This window comes from Dama dama, chromosome 27, assembly GCF_033118175.1.
Source record: "Dama dama isolate Ldn47 chromosome 27, ASM3311817v1, whole genome shotgun sequence".
Taxonomy (NCBI): Eukaryota; Metazoa; Chordata; class Mammalia; order Artiodactyla; family Cervidae; genus Dama; species Dama dama.
The window spans coordinates 34,384,737-34,405,463 of record NC_083707.1 but is presented as its reverse complement, the minus strand read 5'-3'; the positions used below and the strand labels follow the sequence as shown (position 1 = coordinate 34,405,463).

The following is a 20,727-nucleotide window of genomic DNA, read 5'->3' as shown; positions in this document are numbered from 1 at the left end:
AAAGTGTACACTTCTAAGAATCCTAAAGTTTTTAGTGCATGGTTTTCCTTATTTCGATTAAATGTACATATAGAAAAGTTAGGATGTAACCACTTCACACACTTTCTAAATCAAGCATTCTAAGGGCCTCTAATAGGTTATACATATATTAGGACGTTAAACTCCCAGACCTCAAGGTGGCAGAGCTGGGCGTGAGGTCGCTAGAATCCTAATTTCTGTTGCCTCTGGATGGAAGCAGTCTGATCTGTTTTACAATAGGTAATACAAGTATTCATTTCCCAGGTACCCAGTAAGCTTGGAAAGCATTGTTCTAAGCCGTAAAATTTGTGAAACCAGTTAGTTTCTGGTGATTTAAAAAAAAAAAAAAAGTGAACAGGATGTGGTTTTGATCTTAGGAAGCTTGAGTCCAGTGGAGAGACAGAATTAAATAATGAAAACTGCAGTAACTGTCAGTAGTACAGAGGATCTAATAGTAGTAAGAGGATCTAATAAAAAAGACTAAAACAAGATAAAATTTGGAAGTCAATGAGAGTTACTTTAACAGGGTAATGAATGTTCAGCAGCTTTAAAGATACCAACAGCATTTGCTAGCAAGGTACAGAAACGCCCTGTTGTGCTCACTCTCAAGGAGTAAGCTGCGATATTCATCCCTTAAGACCGGAAAAGAATGGGAAAATTACTTTTACATTTTATACCTATGATTTCCTAAATACAACTTTTTTTTTTTTTTTTTTTTTTTACAACTTAACTTTTTAAAGTTTATGATGTTATCCTCTGTCTTCCTCCCAGGTCTTATAAGTGTTAAAAGTATTTAACTAGTTTAAAAGATATTGTGATTCTAGTCTATCCTGTTTATTTCCTTCACCTTTATTTACAGAATTTCTAATACTAAAAACGCTTCTTTTGGAAACCAAAATAAATAGGAAAACATAGTAACAATTTCAATGTTTACAAGCACTGACAGAAAACGTCGACTTAAAAACATTACCTAACAGCATGTTGTTCCAACAAACAATGCGTAATTTGATTCCATCTCATTTCAGGTTCTTCAACCTTGAACCTGAGCATAATATACACCGCATTCATTTTGCTACACGGCCTCGCTACCCAGTCCTGTCACGTCGCATCACTAGACTAGGTAAGAGCTACGTGGCGGAGAGCGACGTTAGACTGATACGTCTCCCTTCACTCCTCAATTATCTTTAACTTTACATTTGGTACAGGACACTCAAACGTGCTTCCCCAGAAATGGGCTTAAATCCGACACATTTGAAAGGAGAACTCGAAGCTCCGCAGTTAGAACAGCGTGAGCTTTCTCCGGGCGATCTCAGAATCACTGTGGCGGCCGCCAGCTCTCGAAGCCCCTTCCGACCGCTCGGAGGTGGCGCCCGCATCGCGTCACCGCCCACGGCGGTGGGACTGCCCGCCGACCCCGCTCCTCCCCTGGGAGCAACGCCTCACACCGCCCTAGAGGAGGAGGAAGAGGCGTGACGTCGCGGGAACTCCCACGCGACGTTGCATGACGTCAAGCGATGCCCGGGCGGGGCGAGCGGGGCCGGCAGCCCTCGGGCCCTCCCCCAACCCGTGAAAGCGCGGGCTGCCCCGAGGGGGCGGCTTGGCCGCCGCCAGTTTGGTAGGTTAGTGAGGGAGCGAGGAGAAAAGCAAACGGCCGTCTCAGACTCTCCAGTCTCAGAGCGTGCCTGCTTCCCAGCTGGGGGCTTTGGAGAATCTCGAGGCCGTCTTGTAAGCTGTGAGTAGAAGGAATCCCTTTCCCCCGACCCGGAGCGCTGAGTCCTGGCGACTACTTCCGGTCCGCAGCTGCGGGCTGACCGAAGGCGTTTGGCCCGGGGGTGAGGATGGCTGTTTGGTCCTGGGTCTGAGTCGAGGAGCAGGCTGGGGCATGCCTAAACTCAGCGGGTGGTGGACCTGAGCGCGGACGGGTTACCGCTCGGTGCAGTTCTTGGGTCTCCTCACCAGCTGGGAGCTAGGCTGCCGGCGAGAGCCCGCCCCGCGCATGCGTCGATCTGCGCCAGGGGTCGCCCCGCGCGGTCTCCGCGCCAGTCCTGTGGAGTGCTTCAGTGAGGGCGGCCCACCAGCCCTTCGAGGGGCGGGAGAGGAGGCTGATGGCTAAGGGTGCTGGGATGGGAGCCTCTGGACCTCTGCTCTGCCCGCGAGAGGACGATTCAGAGTCCCTGTTCAGTGTGTTCAGAACCCTTGTGTGACCCCGAGGCGCCGCTCTTACCTCACTTGTGTAAGCATATGCGTGGTGTGACAGGAAAGAAATCTCTTGAGCTCCTTCAGTGTGGTGGTTTATGATTTACCCTGCAGCAGGATGCGTTGAAATGTGTTAAGTGATTGCCAGCTTTTCAGCCCAGAATGCAACTTGAGAGGAAAGATGCACATTTCTGAGAAGTTGAAGGGCAACATCATGCCAATAAATAACGGTTCAATATCAAAAGAGATGCCAGCAATAAGTGCTAAGCTTGCAAACTAGAGTGGAGAGGGTTTTGTGATCCAGACTTTGCAAGTTTAGTATTGATACACTGTTATGTGCGGGGGGGGGGAAAAAACAACCTTTTTACTATCTCTGAAGATAGATATACTTATTAAAGGAAGTTTATTTTACACTATTGGCTTTAAGCCATTTAATAATAAAATATACAATTTTAAATTGTTCATTAAAGTAACAAATATTGATTTGAAGTTTTTGATTAATAGAAGTAATTAACTTACTTTTTTTTTTTTTTGGCTTCTTAGAAGTATTTTGAAGTTCACTGACATCACAACTTGAGTTCCAACCGTGATGTAGCCTCGTAGTGTGACCTTGGGCGAGTCACTTAATCTCTTAAACCTGTTTTCTTCAACTCTAAAATGAAATCAGTAATAGTGGCTGTTTCATGCAGTTGCTCTGATGATTAAATTAAAAGAATAGAAAATGGCACACTCCATGGTATATAATGAACACTTAATAGATGGTGGCTTTTATTGATGATAAAAGAGACCCATTGCTTCTTGTAGAACAAGCCTCTTTGAAGATAAAGCTGTATTAATGCACCCACTTTTTAAAACTTTATTATATAAAATAGTAATACATTATTATAGTAATAATATATGTAATACTTAATATGTTACTATATTATATAGTATGTATGATGTATATTGTGTAAATAATAATAATATAATACACACTAGAGAAACACTAGAATTATGAAACCTTCATATACCTATCTGGTTGCCCAGCTTCAATAACTGTGATAGTTCAGCCCTTCTTGATTTATCTGTCCACCCAAAATTTATTTATTTTCGCTGGAGTATTTTAACGCAAGTCCCAGTGAACCTTCAGTTTACCTATAGAGACCACAGTATTATCCCTTTAATAGATAAAGAAAGGGCTTTCTTTTTAACATGATCATCTTCTTATCATATACAAGAAAATTAAGAAATTAACTTTTAAAGTCTAGTACTTGTTCAGTTTTCACTATCTTTAAAAAGTGTAGTCACAATTTTGGAAAGGCTTAATAAATGTATTTTTATTTCTTTAGTGCTTTATAGTTTACCAAGTGACTCTGCACATATATTGCTCCCTTTGGAAATGGCCATTGCTTATCTTAGCCTCTTCATCAGAGACCTCAAGAAATGGTTAGCAAGGGACACTTAAATCTATTTGGGCACTTGTTAGCAATGGTAAGGCATTGACTAAGGAGCCAAATGTGAGGTTTAGTAGACTTGTTAATCATTTAATTTTTTTTAGTAGTAACTAGTTGATGGTTTCAGTTTAAGAACACATGTTAAAATATTTGTTAATTCACTTGAACTTCCTAATAGCCTTTTGCTTCCTTCAGGGGTTACACAGATAATAAACTTAATCATTCACCTTTACTCTGAGAGGCACAAAATAACTTTTCCCTAGTTGCCTAATTATTAGTTGTTTCTGTATCCATAGATCTTTGCTGTGTGTTTCTTGCTCATGGATTTCTCTTATGAAAAAGCTCTTCAGATACTTGTGTTTTGTCAATCATCTTTCTTGCTCTTTTACAGTGTGTGTTTGTCTAGATGTAAATGCCGAAGTCAAGAATACTTCAGAATGCTTTTCAGTTGTTGGTTCAAAATCTTGTATTCCATATCAGCTCAGAAGTTTAAAAAGCCATAAATTCTTTAAGAATGGTGAATTGGTTCTGACCATGAATGATTACAAACCTCTCTGTATAAGAGTCCTTTCAATGTAACACAATGTAGGTATACAAACCTCTCTGTATAAGAGTCCTTTCAGTGTAACACAATGTAGGTAATTGCTTCCTTTTTGGCAGAATAAGAAAAAATTCACCTGAAAAAAATTTGCGTGACTTAAGGCCAGATAACTGAAATTGGGACTTTTCTCTCCATAATCATCTGTTTTCCCTCACTTCTGCCTCCTCAAATTCTAAAGTGATTGATCATAGGTTAAGAAGGAAAACTTGAGTATAGCTGGCTGGGCTTGAAGTCATCCTGATTTCAAATCACATAAAGATAAATGCAGAATTCATTTATGTTGTAATCTGTTGTTTCAGGTATTTAAACTGGCCAAAGGCAACTTCAAACCTATATAATGTAACAGAAAAGGTCAGGAAACATTAACCAATAGAAGCGTGGAGCATATTAAGCAAGATGAACCTCTCAGGAAGCAGTTGTGGAAGTCCTAGTTCTGCAGATGTATCTAATGATTTCAAGGATCTTTGGACAAAACTGAAGGAGTATCATGATAAGGAAGTACAAGGTAATTTTTTTCTTAAATACCTATAGCATTATTCTGCTGAGACATAGTAGTAATAACTAGTCTGTGTGACAGTTCAAAGATCTCCTTCTTAAGGGACCTTTACTGTTCTAATTTTGGGGGATTCATATTTATTGTTGAGTTGTTGCTTTTTGACTATAGACAATACCATGGGATGTAGCTCTTATACAACTTGTAGTTACTTGTGGTAATGTGTATGGTGTGGTGGAAGGGGCATAGAAATTGTTGACTGAAGATCTGGATTTGAATTCTGATTTCATTTATCTACATGCTCTGTGATCTCAGCCAAGTTATATAACCGCTACACTTAATTTTCTTCTGTGAATTTATTTACAGGATTTTTTTATATACTTAAGTTCAGTAAACCTTGAGAATTTGTTTCTCAGTGCTTGGGTTTGCCACCAAGCCCTGTGATCCAAAAATAAATAGCAGTTTGCCTTCAGAGAGCCTGCATTTTGGTAGAGATAAAGTCATGTGAACAGATAATTACAGTGTAATAAGAACTAAAACATTTGTATGAAATGTAGTGAGCATACAGACAATTGAGCTGTTGTGGTTGGATAAGTATATAAATATTATATGTGATTGTTAAAATGTACTGTGAAAGCTGATCTCAAGTTTGATATTAAACCTTAGTATACCTATCTAAGGTATGTGGAAATGCTTTGTTTTACATGTATTTCTTGATTATATGTTGCCACCATAGGTTTGCTAATACAGTGCTTTGTAAGTCACATAGCTTTTTCTTTTTTTAATTGAAGTATATTTAATTTACAATTGTGTTGGTTTTAAGTGTACAGCACAGTGATTCAGTTATATGTAAATATGTATTCTTTTTCAGATTCTTTTCAGAATCTGATTCTTTTCCGATTGTTTTTCAGAATCTTTTTCAGATTCTTTCCCATTATAGTTTATTACAAAATGTTAGTCACCTGTGCTATACAGTAGGTCCGTATTGTTTACCTGTTTATAGTATATATAGTAATGTGTTAATGTTAATCCTGACCTGTTAATTTATCTCACACCATCCATCCCCTTTGGTAACCATAAGGTTGTTATTTGTGTCTGTGACTCTATTTCTGTTTTGTATTTGTATCATTTTTCTTAGATTCCATGTATAAGTGATATGATATTTGTCTTTCTCTGACTTATTTCACTTACTATGATAATCTCTAGGTCCATCCACGTTGCTGCAAATGGCACTGTTTCATTCTTTTTTATAACTGAGTAATATTCCATTGTATATCTGTACCACATCTTTAACCATTCATCTGTCAGTGCACACTAGATGCTTCCATATCTTGAGTATTGTAAATAGTGCTGCTGTGAACATTAGGATGTATGTATCTTTTCAAATTAGTTTTCTTCTGCTGTATGCCCAGGAGTTGGATTGCAGGATCATATGGTAACTCTTTTTTTAGTTTTTTAAGAAAACTCCATACTCTTTTTGTTTCCCTAATGATTAGTAATGTTGTCTTTTCATGCTTATTGGGTATATTATCTTTTCCTGTTTATTGGCTATTTGTGTACCTTTGAAGAAATGTCTGTTCAAATTCTTTGCCTACTTTTTAATCAGATTGGTTTTTGTTGTAGTTGAGTTGTAGAAGTTCTTTGTATATTTTGGATATTAATGTCTCTGATACATGATTTGCAAGTATTTTCTGCCATTCTTTGAGTTGCTTCTTCACTCAGTTGTGTCCTTTGATGCATAGAAGTTTTAAATTTTGGTCGAGTCTAAATTACCTACTTTTTTTCATTTGTTGCCTATACTTCTCTTTTGTTCCAAGAAATAATTGCCAAATCCATTGCCATTAAGCTTTTCCCTTGTGTTTTCTTCTAAGAGTTTTACAGTTTTAGCTTTTATGTCTAGGTCCTTGTTCCATTTCAATTAAAGTTTGTATTTAGTGTAATGTAAGAGTCTAACTTCCTTCTTATGCTTGTGTATATTTCACTTGCCCAGCACCATGTGTTGAAAAGACTGTCCTTTCCTCTTTGAATGGTCTTGGAAACCTTCTCAAAAACCATTTCATCATATCTGCAAGAGTTTATTTCTGGGCTCTATTCTGATTGGTCTATATGTCTGTCCTTATGCCAGTTCCACATTGTTCTGATTATTGTAGCTTTTTATTTTGTTTTGAAGTCAAGAAATATGTGATGGCCAACCTTGTTCTTTTTCAAGATTGTTGTGGTTATTTGGAGTCCCTTGAGATTTCATACAAATTTTAGAACAGATTTTTCTAGTTCTGCAAAAAATATCATTGGGATTTCAACACAGATTACCTTGTATCTGTAGATCACGTTGAGTAGTGTTGACATCTTTAACAATGTTAAGTCTTCTGTTCCATGAACATAAGATGTCTTTCCTTTTTAAAATTTCTTCCAGCAATGTTTTGTAGTTTTCATCATACAAGTGTCATCTCCTTGGTTAAGCTTATTCCTTAATTTTGTATTGGATGCTTTTGGATGCTACCGTAAATGAAATTTTCTTGATTCCCTTTTCAGATTGCTCATTGTTAATGTAAAGAAACACCACTGATTTTTGTGTGTTGACTTTGTATCCTACGACTTTACTGAAACTATTTCTTAATTGTAGTTTTTAAATTCATGACTGAGATAAACATTAAAAACTCTTTAATTTTATTATGAAAGGTTGGAGTTTCAATACATCTCCCACTTCACTTGCATACTTTACTGCTCTGTTATGCTCATTCTTTGATAAATTATTCTGATCCATGTTTCCTTTAAAGCTCTCTTTCAGCATATTAGGATTGCTGATGTAGTCTAGGTACATTAGTGTTCATTTAGAAATCCGGGTATCAGTGGAGTTATTATTGTTTTATTGTGGTTTTTTATTATTATTTAAACTTTTTTTCTAAAATTGTCAAAGTACAAAATAAACAGTAAAAATTTATCCCTGTCCTCCCCACACACTAAAGGCAACCACTTTTTATTACCTTTTGTGTTGTTTTCTATTTTTTTTAATTTGAAGTTTAAGACTAATTTTAGGAAATATTACTCACTTACAGAAGTAAAGAAAATAGTATAAAGAACTCCTACTTACCCATCACTCAGCTTCAACCAACATGGCCAGTCCTGTTTTACCCATATTCCATTTGCATCTTTATCCCTCTTCCACTCAATTACTTTGGAGTTTCTGACATAATTTCATATATAAACATTTCAGTATATTCCAGTAGTCTTTTTAAACCAGAAAATACCATTATCACACTAAATAAATTCTTTAATGTCATCTCATACCTATTAGGTGGTCATGTTCAACTTTACCCAGTTACCTAAAATGTCTGTTTATAGTTAGTTTATTCTAATATGTATCTGAAACATATCTCCATGTTGTGTTTTATTAACATATCTACTGAAAAGTGTAGTTTTAATTTATATTTTCCTTATAAGTGAGATTAATCATCTTTGCTAATGTTTGAGGGTGGTTTGCATTTCTTTTTTAAGAACTGTTTATATACCTGATTATTGGGTTGTTGGCCTTTTCCCTATCAATTGATAGGAGCTGTTTATATCTTAGGCATGTTATTGACTTCAAATATTTAAAAATTTAGAAATTCAAATTTGTTAATGATAAAGATCTGATTTTAAAGTGACTATGCTTGCGGTCATATGTCCAGGGACAAATACGAGTATTTTACATTAATTCTACTTTTCACTTGACTACACTATTTTCCCCCAGAAAATATAGTGTGAAACATTGAGGAAGGATTCTGAATTTTAGTACTGACTTGCTATTCATTCAGTGAGTAGTTACTAAATTATATATTGGGAATCATAGCAGTTGCTGACGATATAACCGTGAAGAAGATACAGTGGGTTTGGGGAGCATTGTATTCTTTTCTCCTTAGGAAAATACTAATACAGTATAATTATATAATGAAGTGATAACAAAAATAAGCCAAATACAAGACACTCTCTCTTGGTTACACTGATAATAACAATGTAATCAGCTGCATGAACTTTTAAATCTGCAAAGGAATAATAACATCTCTCAACTTCTGTTGAAGAGCAGCCTTATCTTCCTCTTGGTTTATAATACCGTGACCCCACCATGCAAGTTTACCTGTAGGAACAACTTGAAGTTTAAACTATTATAGGAGCAATGCACTATATAAAAGCTTATTCTTTGTGACCTGGAGATAAAACAGACATAATATCTCCAAATGATTTAAATAGGACCAGACATACTTGAGTTTTTATTAAACATTTGATAGAGAATTAGCATTCTGCCATCTTCAAGCATAAGGTTAAATTCTTTATCCTTCAAATAATTACTTTCTGTTTTATAACTGCTTTTTAAGATCATTAAAATTTTATCATACAGAGTCCATATCTTACTCATCTTTCTACTTGCACTTCCATAGGTAAAAGTGCTTGGCACCTAGTAAGAAATTAGTAAATGGTATCCGAATGAATTGAATCATTTATATCTGCATCAATGGAACATTTTCTTGAACATAAGTTTTTAAAATCCCATAAGAGAATTCCTTGGCAGTCAGTGGTTGGGACTCAGAGCTTTCACTGCCGTGGCCTGGGTTTAGTCCCTGGTCAGGGAACTAAGAATACACAAGCCTGTGGCATGGCCAAAAAAAATTTCCATACATTATGAAAATATCGAAATTTTTTCTCTGAAACCCTGAAATACTTTACTACCCATTTACCTTAAATTTTTTATTTTTCAGTGATACTGTAAAAGCATCATTTTATAAGAATGACAGTTGTCTATTCTTTTCTAGTTTTAAGAGAAATGCATGTAGCTTGTTGTATTGTTGTGATCCATGTACATACTGTTCTATGTGTGACTTATTTTTGCTGTTATTGTTAACCAAACTGCTTGTTTTTCATGTGGCACATAATCATCACCAATTTAGAATTTTTATGCATAGCCATTTAAAACTGGGACAGTTTTATTTTTTAAGCTCATAACAGGGATAAAATATTTGTTAGATTTCTTCATGTTTCTTGGTGTTTCAGGTTCTTCAGGAAACTCTATTAATATCTGTGCTTTATGAATCATTTGATATACATGATATATCAAACATATCTAACATTGGATATATGTTTGAGTTGAGAGAAGATAACTTCTGGCACATTTTAATATATTGATTAGGCAACTTTTACCAATTTCGAAATTACTTATGGATTCTTAAAGATTCTAAATGATCGAGCACTATTTTTTAAAAATTAGTATTTAGGCTTCCCTGGTGGCTCGGATGGCAAAGAATCCACCTGCAATGTGGGAGACCTGGGTTCGATTCCTGGGTTGGGAAGATCCCCTGGAAAAGGGCATGGCAACCCATTCCAGTATTCTTGCTTGGAGAATCCCATGGACAGAGGAGCCTGGCGGGCTGCAGTCCATGGGGTCACAAAGAGTCGGATACAACTGAGTGACTAAGCACACATATGTTATTTAAAAATATTTTGGTTGGGGCCTGGCAAATTTGCTGAAAGAAAGACTCTTGACAGTCGCTTGTCAGTGTGTTCCACATAGTTCCATGTAAAATCAGGCCCTGTGACTCTTATTATAACATCAAAGACATGCCTAAAGGATACTTTATTTTTTTTGTTTGAAAGTAGAGGATCCATTTGGAGAAACCAGTGTAAGAGGCCACTTGAAAGACATCAAACATGGACTTGTCCAGACTTCGCAGGTTTTGAAGTATATACAGGAATCAAAATTGACTCATTACTTCTAAACCTTCATGCCCAGGTTAAAAAAAATGGAAAAGTTATAAATGTAGTACTTGAGTTATATAATTTTTCCTAGATATGCATATGAACTTAAATACATTTGAATTCATTTGAATGCAGGGGGTTTTGGGGTGGCTTTTTTTTACTTTTTTAAAATCCCTGTCAGTATCTGGTTTATTATTTTTAAAACACAAGTTATAAGATGGAATTTAGAATATTTTTCAGAGTGCTACCATTTTAATAAATAGTTTTTTGTCCATGCTACATTCTGCCGTCAACATCTCATAATATTTTCTGTATCTGGTAAATATGGTAATCATTTTCATAGAAAGTGAGGCAGATTTGTGAGGACAGAATTGGACCCCTTTGAAGAAATGGAAAGTATGGAGGCTCTAATATGATAGGATAAATATGTCTTGATTTACTTTTGGATTGATCCATTTATTTTCCCATGTTTCATCAAAAATTCCAAAAAGATAAAATTCATATTAAGACTACACAAATTAGCAATGAAAGGAATAACAAGTAATTTTGGTCCATAACATCAGTGTCCTGTCCATTGTTATGAAAAGCTAGTCATCAGGAAAATGCAAATCAAAAGGGCAATGAGACATCACCACATACATGTCAGAATGACATCATAAAGAACACAAATAACAAATTTGGTGAGGACGTAGAGAAAAGGGAGCTGTCATACACTGTTAGTGGGAATATAAATCAGTGCAGCTACTGTGGAAAACAGTATGAAGGTGTCTCAAAAATCTGCAAGTAGATCTACCATATGACCCAGGCATTTCACTCCTGGGTTTATATTTGAAAATAAAAACACTAATTTGAAAAGGTAAATGCACACCAGTGTTCATAGCAGTGTTATTTACCATTGCCAAGATATGGAAACAATTTAAGTATCCATCAACAGATGAATGGATAAAGATGCGTGTAAATACACACACATACAGTGGAATATTGGTCATCCATGAAAAGAATGAAACGTTGCCATTTGCAGTAACATGGATGTGCTCAGAGGGTATTATGCCAAATGAAAGAAGTCAGACAGAGGAAGGCAGATATGTATGGTATCACTTCTGTGTGGAATCTAAAAAATTAAATGAGTGAATGTGACAAAAAAAGATGCAGACCCCACAGATATAAAGAACAAATTAGTGGTTACCCATGGGGAGAGGTAAGTGGGGGTCATTATAAGATAAGGGATTAAGAGATATAAACTATTAGGTATAAAATAAGCTACAAGTGTATACTGTACAACACATGAAATACAGCCAATATTTTATAGTATGATCTTTAGAAATTGGGAATCACTAATTATACACCTGTAACAACAACAAACAAGAACGTAATATTGTACATCAACTGTAATTCAGTTTGAAAAAGAAAACTGTCATTAACTATCACATGTATTATTTTTCCATTTGTATTAACAAACTCAGTAAAATCTGCAAAAAATTAATTTACCCATTTTGATATGATTAAATCTTAAAAGTAAACTAAACAAACCTTAAAAGTGGCTGCATTTTATAAAGACAAATGTCTTTACTTTGGAGCTGAAATTGATTAGGCAGTTACCGAAATAGTAATGTTTTTGGTAGAAGTTTAATTATTTAAGCTATATGTAAAGCCACTATTTGTCAAGAAAAATGTTACTGGACTTAAAATTTATCATTCAAAACCGTAAATAACTTGTTTTACAGTGAAAGTATATACCTAATATATGGTTTGTTCTGGGTAGTGAATGAAAATGAGTATAAATTAGCATAGCAATGATTTTGTTCATGACAAGTTGAATTCTTGCCTTATTTCTGAATTCTTACTTAAATTTGGTTCTTCTGTTACGTGAGTACACATGTGGACCCATAATTGTTTCATTTTGTCCAAAATTCATATACACGTGGGTGTTGGGTGTACAGTGCTTTTGGTTTTTTGAGCACTGTTTTCTCATTAGGTATCTCAGGTTTCCAGCGTTAACAATCCCAAATACTTTTTTGAGCAGACTGCCTGTTCATACAGGAGCTGCATTGTCGTATAGCCTCATTCCTTCCGATGGGTGTGGAGCAGGATTAAAGCACACTTTATAGGGGTTCTAATTGTGGATGCCTAATTGACTTGATGAATAGCAAATGCTAAAATTTAAACACACATACATACACATACAAACATAAACCTGCTTCAGGGCTGGTCTGCATGACAGAACAAATGCCTCGCAGGTGTTGAATGCTTACAAGATAAAAGAGTAGTCTTTCCATGTTTCCCAAGAATTTTCTTTTGAAGTTTTTAAGGATTTTCTATCTCATTGTTCCTTTTCTTAAAATGGTTCATGGCAATAATCCATTTCATCTTGGGTGCTACTTTTCACTTCTAAAGGCAGACCTGGGTTTTAGAAGTCAGCCAAAATTAAATTTTCACACACTTTGGGGAGGGTAGAAGAGAGTAGAAAACTGCTGACTCTAGTCTTTGGCCTAGTGGGGTAACAAGTTTTTTTCTTAATTCCTCAAAAATGAGTTAATGCTTTATTAAATACTTTAAAGGTCTTCTGAGTTGTCATCATTACCTGAAAAAGAAGAAATCTTCCCCAGCTAGGGAACTAACTTGATAAATGGAAAAGATTTTTTGAAAATCAAAAGATCATACCAGTTTTTATTTTTAACATTAAAAAATTTTTCCTTTTATTATAATGCTTTACATTTTCACAGTATTCCAGCTCTCTCAATACTTTTCCGTAAATTTTCTTTATTTTGAGCTTATTACAGATTCACACTGTATGTATACCCTTTACCCAGTTTACCCCAGTGGTGATAACATCTTGTATGGGCTTCCTGTGTGGCTCAGTGGTAAAGAATCCACCTGGAGTGCAGGAGATGCAAGAAACGTGGGTTCCATCCCTGGGTCAGGAAGATCCCCTGGAGTAGGAAATAAATGGCAACCCGCTCCAGTATCTTGCCTGGAAAGTCCCATGGACAGAGGAGCCTAGCAGGCTACAGTCCATGAGATGGCAAAGAGTCAGACACGACTGAGCCCAGCACAGTAGCATAGGGAGTAGTTTTATATTTTGTTATCTGACTCAAAAATACATATAACACATGTAATACATATCTTGAACTAGATACAGTAGTGCCTTTTGTTAAGTATGTTTTTGTCAGCAGTTGTGTTCCTAGTCCAGGACTTCCTGACACAATCTGTTTTAATCCCAGAAGATTTGAGCCTATATAAGCAGTATTGCTGTTAGCAAAATACATAGGCTATGCCAGAACATAAACCTTCATTCATAGTGAACATCTAATTATATGCTTGCTCATGCTATTAGGAAGTAACTTAGGTGGAGAAAATTTCATTCTATTTGGCTGTCATACAATAGACTCGGAGCAACAATGTTGCAGATATTTTGTGACTTAAGGGTGCGAATAAGGGAAGTATATTCTTCAAACTAATGGGACTTGGCTCATTGTTCAGAGGCCAGACTCAAGTGATTTAATAGTGTAGCATTAGAGGCATAAAGAACCTTAGATTAACTGCTTTAGAAATGATAAAATGTATAAATAAAATACTGTGGGGTTTTTTTTCTTTTTCAGGTTTACAAGTGAAAGTAACCAAACTAAAAAAGGAACGAATTTTGTAAGTATCAGTATATATAATACTGGTGTCTTATTTATGGGGTAATTGATATTGATGTTCTATTTGACCTATTTAGTGTGTACCTTATATAGCTGACAGCAAGTTACTCAAAATTCTAAAGGAAAAAGAATAATAATTTATCAATAATTATAACTAATAAGAGTATGGGTAAGGCTTCCCTGGTGGCTCAGAGGTTAATGCAACGCGTTTGATCCCTGAGTCAGGAAGATCCCCTGGAGAAGGAAATAGCAACCCACTCCAGTATTCTTGCCTGGAGAATTCCAGGGATGGAGGAGCCTGGTAGGCTACAGTCCATGGTCGCAAAGAGTCAGACACGACTGAGCGACTTCACTTTCTTTCACTTTCAGCCTTAGGTAGTATTTGAATATATTTATATTTTAATATAATTTTAGTATATATATAATCTTTTTCCTTAAACTTATTAAGATGGAAACTATATATCATTTTGATCTGTTAATGGCATTTTTTTTCTCACCTATGGTTAATACCTGGAATTTAAGATGCTACAAGATGGAGAGCAGAATAATTGTGGGATTTCTAACTCATAAGAAATGGGAACTAAATAGATTTTCTGAGACACCTTTTAACTAGTTTGAAATTCCCAGCAGTTCCCCTGAATTGTTTTGGTTATTAACCCCAGAATCAGATCTGATTTTCTAAGTCAGGAGCAGATTTTACTCATCGTTTTTTAGAACGTCTACATTCAGAAATCTGAAACAGATGGCCTAGTAGAATACTATTATGCACAACAAAATTTAACATCATTGTGACTAATAATGTTGTACTTGCTTTACAGTATATATACCAGTAGGTCTCAGTTCTTTCCTATTCCTGAATCTTCCAAGGCTTTAACCAGAAGCTGGAGTTACCAACTGCTCATCAAAACATGCCTCACTATTTTTTTATTATAATCTGAAGTCAGAAATTGTGAAGTTTTCCATTACAACTAGAAAGTGATGTTTGGAAGATGATTTAGATACAGAAATATGAAATCATAAATTTTTAAAACAGTTTTTTTTAAAGAATAATTTTATGATTCTTCTTAATTAGTGGCACTTTTAAATACTTTGCATGTTGAAAGTCAACATGTTCCTACCTTAAAGATGTCATTTTAAACATTTAAATTTCAGGATGTGTATCTTATTAGTTAGGATATATTTTTTATACAAGAGGTATTTTTCCACATGTCTAACCAAACAACCACAGGAAAAATCTTAAATTTGTAAATGAGTGTTGAATATTACTTTCTCAAAAGTCACCTATAACAGTTTTAAATCTATGCTTTACTTCACTGTATGGTTCACAGTCATTTGATCTTCTTAGCAGCCTTTTAATATATATTGTGATTACTCTGTGCCTTGCCTACCTTAGGTAGCTTGGGGTTACACATTTTGGAAGCATGGGTAAGTAACTAAATCCCCCTAAGTTATCAGAGAAGTAAAGGGATGCTTCATTTTTCAGAAGGATAGGTCATTGCTTTGTGGGACCAGGAACTTGGATTTGTCTGTGTTACCATAACCCCCCTTTCCAAGTATATTTTACAATAGACTGCCGTGGTACAGTAACAAGATATCTGGTCTCCATATTGTTAGAACAGCTTTATTTGTAAAATATCTCAGTCCTTAGGAACTCCCACCTGAAAGAAGCAGTTAGAAAAGAAATCAGTAACTGTACTATATTTGTCTATCATGTATTGCTTTAGGCCTGTGTTCTGATGTTGTCTCTGTATATAGCTAATGTATCTCTTTTACACAAATTCATTTACAAAATTATACATGTAGAAATGTTGACTGTTGAATTTTTGTTGAATGCTTCCAAAATAGAATCAGTGAAAACCTAGTGCTGCTTCTGAATTAAATATATTTTCAAGAAGTATTGGGAGTTTTTTAATTACTAGTTTCAGCTATTTCTTACTTCCAAAATTTAGTATCTATACATATGCTACCAGAACAATATTTCTTAGATGTGTTGGTTTGTCATTCAATATCAAAAAATCAACCAATATTTAAGACATACCCTCATTGGTATCTGACATTTTGACTTAGTTGTTTTGCTCACCTGTTTTGTTGCCAGTGATACTACATTCATTAGCAATTTTGATACCATCATATGGACATCTCCTTGTTTGTCACCTTTATTTGATTTGATATTTTTGACCCTTGAGAGGTCTGGGGGAAGGTGTTCGAACCACTCTGTTATCTTGTACTTTCAGCTTCCACATCACACAGAGAGTCCCAGTTCAGTTTCTAATGGGTTTTCATAAAATAAATGCATATTTTATATATGTGATTTTTTTCCCCTGAAATGTAATAATGACAGAGGGGTAAAATATGGCACAGCCTTGGAAAATAACTAGATAGCCTACCAGAAGAAAATTTTAGATGTCTTTGTTTTTTCCTGACCATAATCAAAATGGTAAATACTTAAATAGAGCTTACTATTTGCCAGCACTGTTCTGCAGGCTTTGTATTCATTAGTACTTACTTAGTCCTTGCAAATGCCTTATGAGGTAGATACTAACGTATCCACATTTTTTGGGGTACAGAGAGTTTAGGTTACTTGCACCAGGTCACACAGTTGGTACCTGGCAGCTGAGATTCAAACCTAGGAGGCATCAGAATAGGGTTGGTTTGCATCTACTTCACAGTAGACCCTGGCTTAAAAGTAATCCCAGGTAAAAGTTTAAGCAACACAAAACTTTGTAAAAACACAAAGTATAAATCCCTCATAGTTGGAATAGAAGCAATATGAGTAGAGTTACTTGCTATTTATATTGACAAATGTATATAAAATAATAAAAATAACCAGTAAGTGTACAGTTCAGTAGTAATTTTGACTATGTTGAGTCAGTGGTGGCATCAGAATTCACTCTGTTTGTGTTCCAACATTGTGTAATGAATACCTAGTGCTTAGGAAGATACTTCTATAGAACATAAAAATACTGCAGAGCAAATTCTAGTATAATTTGATCTCTGATTAACAAGATATTCAAATCTCACCTTTTGTGTTTGTTTTGATACAACAGATTCATAATATGTAAGTGGTGAGATCATACTTTGAAGTTCTTAATGACAGAGTAGTCCTGTTAAGAGTGTTTTTCCCTTAAAAAGGAAAAAAACAACTTACTGCTTGACTTTCAGAGATGCACAAAGACTAGAAGAATTCTTCACCAAAAATCAACAGCTGAGAGAGCAACAGAAAGTCCTTCATGAAACCATTAAAGTGTTAGAAGATCGGTGAGTGTGGTTCTTGGGTCCTCTTGAGTAAGAGGTGGTTTCCCTCTTAACAGAGAATATACATTGGTGTTCATTTGTTATCAGTTCTGAGGCTTAATTAAAGTGATCTTTTTTCCAACTTTAGGTCAACTTTCGATAAATAGCTTATGAAATTAAGGATGTTCCCTTACAGGTTTGTTTTTTCATTAGTTATAGCAATTACATCAGTTTATCTTTTAAATGATGTTTCTTTATCTGGTGTTTGATATCAGACAAGCTCAAGGATAGCAGTGTTCTAATGCTTTTGATGCTTTAATTCCATTTTTACTTCTGAATAGGTGGCAACTGCTTCACAGTTCTGTTCCTATCTAACTCCTGTCCTGCCATTCTCTTTTTTTTCCTTGTGTATTTCTCCACTTTCAGGCATTCTAGGGATTCTTTTTACTGAGAATTCCCAAGATAATGCTATTCACCTCCACCTACCGACTTTCTTTTCTCCCACTTCTATGAAGTTAACACTACATTAGAAAAGACTTTGAGATTTTGTTGTTTTCCCTTGTCTGAACTGTAAGTGCTATTTAGGACCTTGAACTACTTAAACAATGTCTCTTCTTGCTTTATTTATAGTTAATATTTTTCCTTTATTATCATTTCTGTATATGTTACAAGAGGGCTGGTAGTTTGATTTTGCCGATGTGCCTTTACTGGTGGAATAATCTAATATTCTGTGTGCATGCAAACTGAAGTTGAGTACTCTGTCATCCACGACTGCTATCTCCATGGATGTACACTTACTGGAATAAGCAGCCTGTTCTGGAATATATAAAACTCCATATGCTTTAATCAGAGATATGAATTTAAATTCCAATTTCACACTATAGCCTTAATTAAATTTAATAATAAATAGTTGAGCCTTGTACCGTGTTCTAGGTGTTGCTTTAGGGGCTAGGAATAATGCCATCCCTCTAGGTATACCATGGACCTATCAAATATCCATACATCTAACCCTTTTGAGAAAAAGGGAAAAAGGAAGTTCTTAAGCTGCATTGTATTTTAGGAAAGGTTCGACAAGGCCAGTGGGGGGTTCTGCTCTGCTCCTTCATTGGCTGGCTTCTGACTGAGATGCTTGGTGTGGTCACCTGTCTGAACAGGTGAAGGATTTCAGAGCACAACAGTTGGAACCAGTGATTTTACTTCCCACAATAGGAGATATGTTTTTGTGGTTGCCACACTAAAAGACTGATTGTATTTATTTCCAGCACTCTTTCTGTTTAGTTGATCATTCACAAATTGCTTAGGACTCAAGATGAGTACACTGAGGAAAAAAATCACAAAATAAAGTTTTCATTATGTTTTGCATTAATTGGCTTAATACCATTGGCTCTCCATTTCATCCCCAAGCTATAGTCGTCTTCCATTTTAGCTTTTGAAGATATTCCTTTTTAACATATTCAGAACATTTCTTTACTTTGTGATTTAAAGTTTTCGCTGTTCTGTTGTTCTTTGCATCTTATGCTTCTTTTCTTAAGTGAGTTGTTCTCCTGTCTTGTTCTGAGAAGAAATGACAGTGGATGAGTGCCCCTACCCTTCCTGTAGAAGCATTTTCTAAATTACTCTCCTTTATTTGGTGAATACATTTAATTGTTAAAATTACCATTTTTATTCTGCAGTTTTTAAAAATGATTCTTTTCTGTTTATTGGTTGTGGTAACTGATTTCATGTGGGTATTACACTTCTCCACTGTTTCTTATTCCTAAATGTTCTTGTTATCTTTCATTCAGTTCACCATTACATTATTAGGCAGGTGAGCCTATAATTCACTACATGGTGTTAATCTGGGTGTGGGACAAGGAGGGTAGCTCATTCCTTTATTCACATGCTTTTTCTCTCCGTTCTTCAACACTAAAATTTCCTTCTGGGATTACTTTAATGTTTGTCCCTCATTTTATAAAGCTTCATTTAATGAAACTGAGAATGATCTAGATCTGACCATTATTTTTTTAATGCAGGATCTGATAGGTTTGAGGGCTCACTTTATACCCAGGTATCCAGAACTTGATCTTCACTTTAACCCTGTGAGGTAGATGATAAATCAGTTTTACAAATGAGGAAACAATGCTGACAAAGAGTTAAACTTTCCCAAGATCACATAGCTAATGAATAATTAGTTTAAATTTGATCCCCAAGCTTCCCGATTTCTACTGTTTGCTATGTATTGTCTTAATTTTATAAATGTTGTATAAGTAAATTACAACTTAACTGATTATCTCAGAGTATTTATGTTTGATATCAAGTTACTAAAACAAATACTCTGAAATATTAAGTCTTCAACATTGCCTATTATCATAGTCTTGTTTTATTGGAAGGTTGGTTTGTTTTTGGTTACTTTGCTTTTAAATTGCTACTAATTAAATGCTACCTTTAAATGTCAAAGTAGGTACCATTTAGTAAAGTTCTACTTAGTTAAAATTTTACTTTAATTTTATGTCATATGTAAGAATGAATGATAGTCTAGAGCAAGTTTTTCTGAGACCTTTAAAAAACAACATGTATTTCATTAAAATTTCTTAGTGGTAATTTTGCAACTTGCTGTTTACTCTTCATAAGATGAAGTGATTCTTACTTCTTAGCCTAATATTATGAAAACATCAAGAGAGGTTTAGATGAAAGGAATTAATGCAATAAAGATAAATTAGATAGTAAAATGTTCTAATTTAATGTGGCTTGCTTGTTTGTGTTTTACTAGTACTGTTATTATATTACATTTATAGACTTTCCTTCAAGGAAGCAAAGTATTTCCCCTAATCTAAGGAACAGTCACTGTGCTAAAGAAGTAGATAGAAGACATTTTTTAAAAAATCTGAACTAAGCAGTTAAACCATAGTTGTCTGATAGACTTTAATATCTTTAAAAGCTCTTTTGGCAGTCATAGGAAACACATGTTTCAACTGTTGTTAAAAGGGAAAATCGGTACTCGTAATCAGAGGATTTGTGGTTCTCTAAGTTTCAAATACTGAACCAAATGTCTTCTTTTGTCTTGCAGAATCTTCTTACTCATAGATTTGAATTTGAATTTATTCTTCAGGAGACCTTCCCTGACTTCCTAGACTAGGTTTAGTTCTGCTGTGTGCTTTCATAGTGTCCTGTATTTCCACTTTAATGTGAATCCTATGCGTGTGTCCAATCCTATGCCGTGGACATGTGTCTGCTCAGTCATGTCCAATTCACGACACCATGAACTGTAGCCCACCAGGCTCCTGTGGTTTTCTAGGCAGAAATACTGAAGTATGTTGCCATTTCCTGCGCCAGGGGATCATCCTGATCTAGGAATCGAACCCACATCTCTTATGTCTCTTGCATTGACAAGTGGATTCTTTACTG

The 20,727-nt window shown here is 35.4% G+C and overlaps 1 protein-coding gene across 4 annotated transcripts in view; it reads left to right on the top strand.

Annotated features, from left to right (window-relative positions):
* Positions 1–1,597: 1,597 nt before the first annotated feature.
* Positions 1,598–20,727, top strand: part of RBBP8 (RB binding protein 8, endonuclease) — a 59,798-nt gene continuing 40,668 nt past the window's right edge. For 2 of the 4 annotated variants that reach the window (XM_061131307.1, XM_061131304.1), the window contains exons 1-4: positions 1,605–1,850; positions 4,548–4,753; positions 14,068–14,110; positions 17,272–17,367. In XM_061131307.1, coding sequence (XP_060987290.1) covers positions 4,645–4,753; positions 14,068–14,110; positions 17,272–17,367 — 248 coding nt within the window. In that variant the 5' untranslated portion in view covers positions 1,605–1,850; positions 4,548–4,644. Of the gene's footprint in view, positions 1,851–2,124; positions 2,252–4,547; positions 4,754–14,067; positions 14,111–17,271; positions 17,368–20,727 lie in introns of those variants that run through there. The other 2 variants (XM_061131305.1, XM_061131306.1) reach the window with 2 other exon arrangements.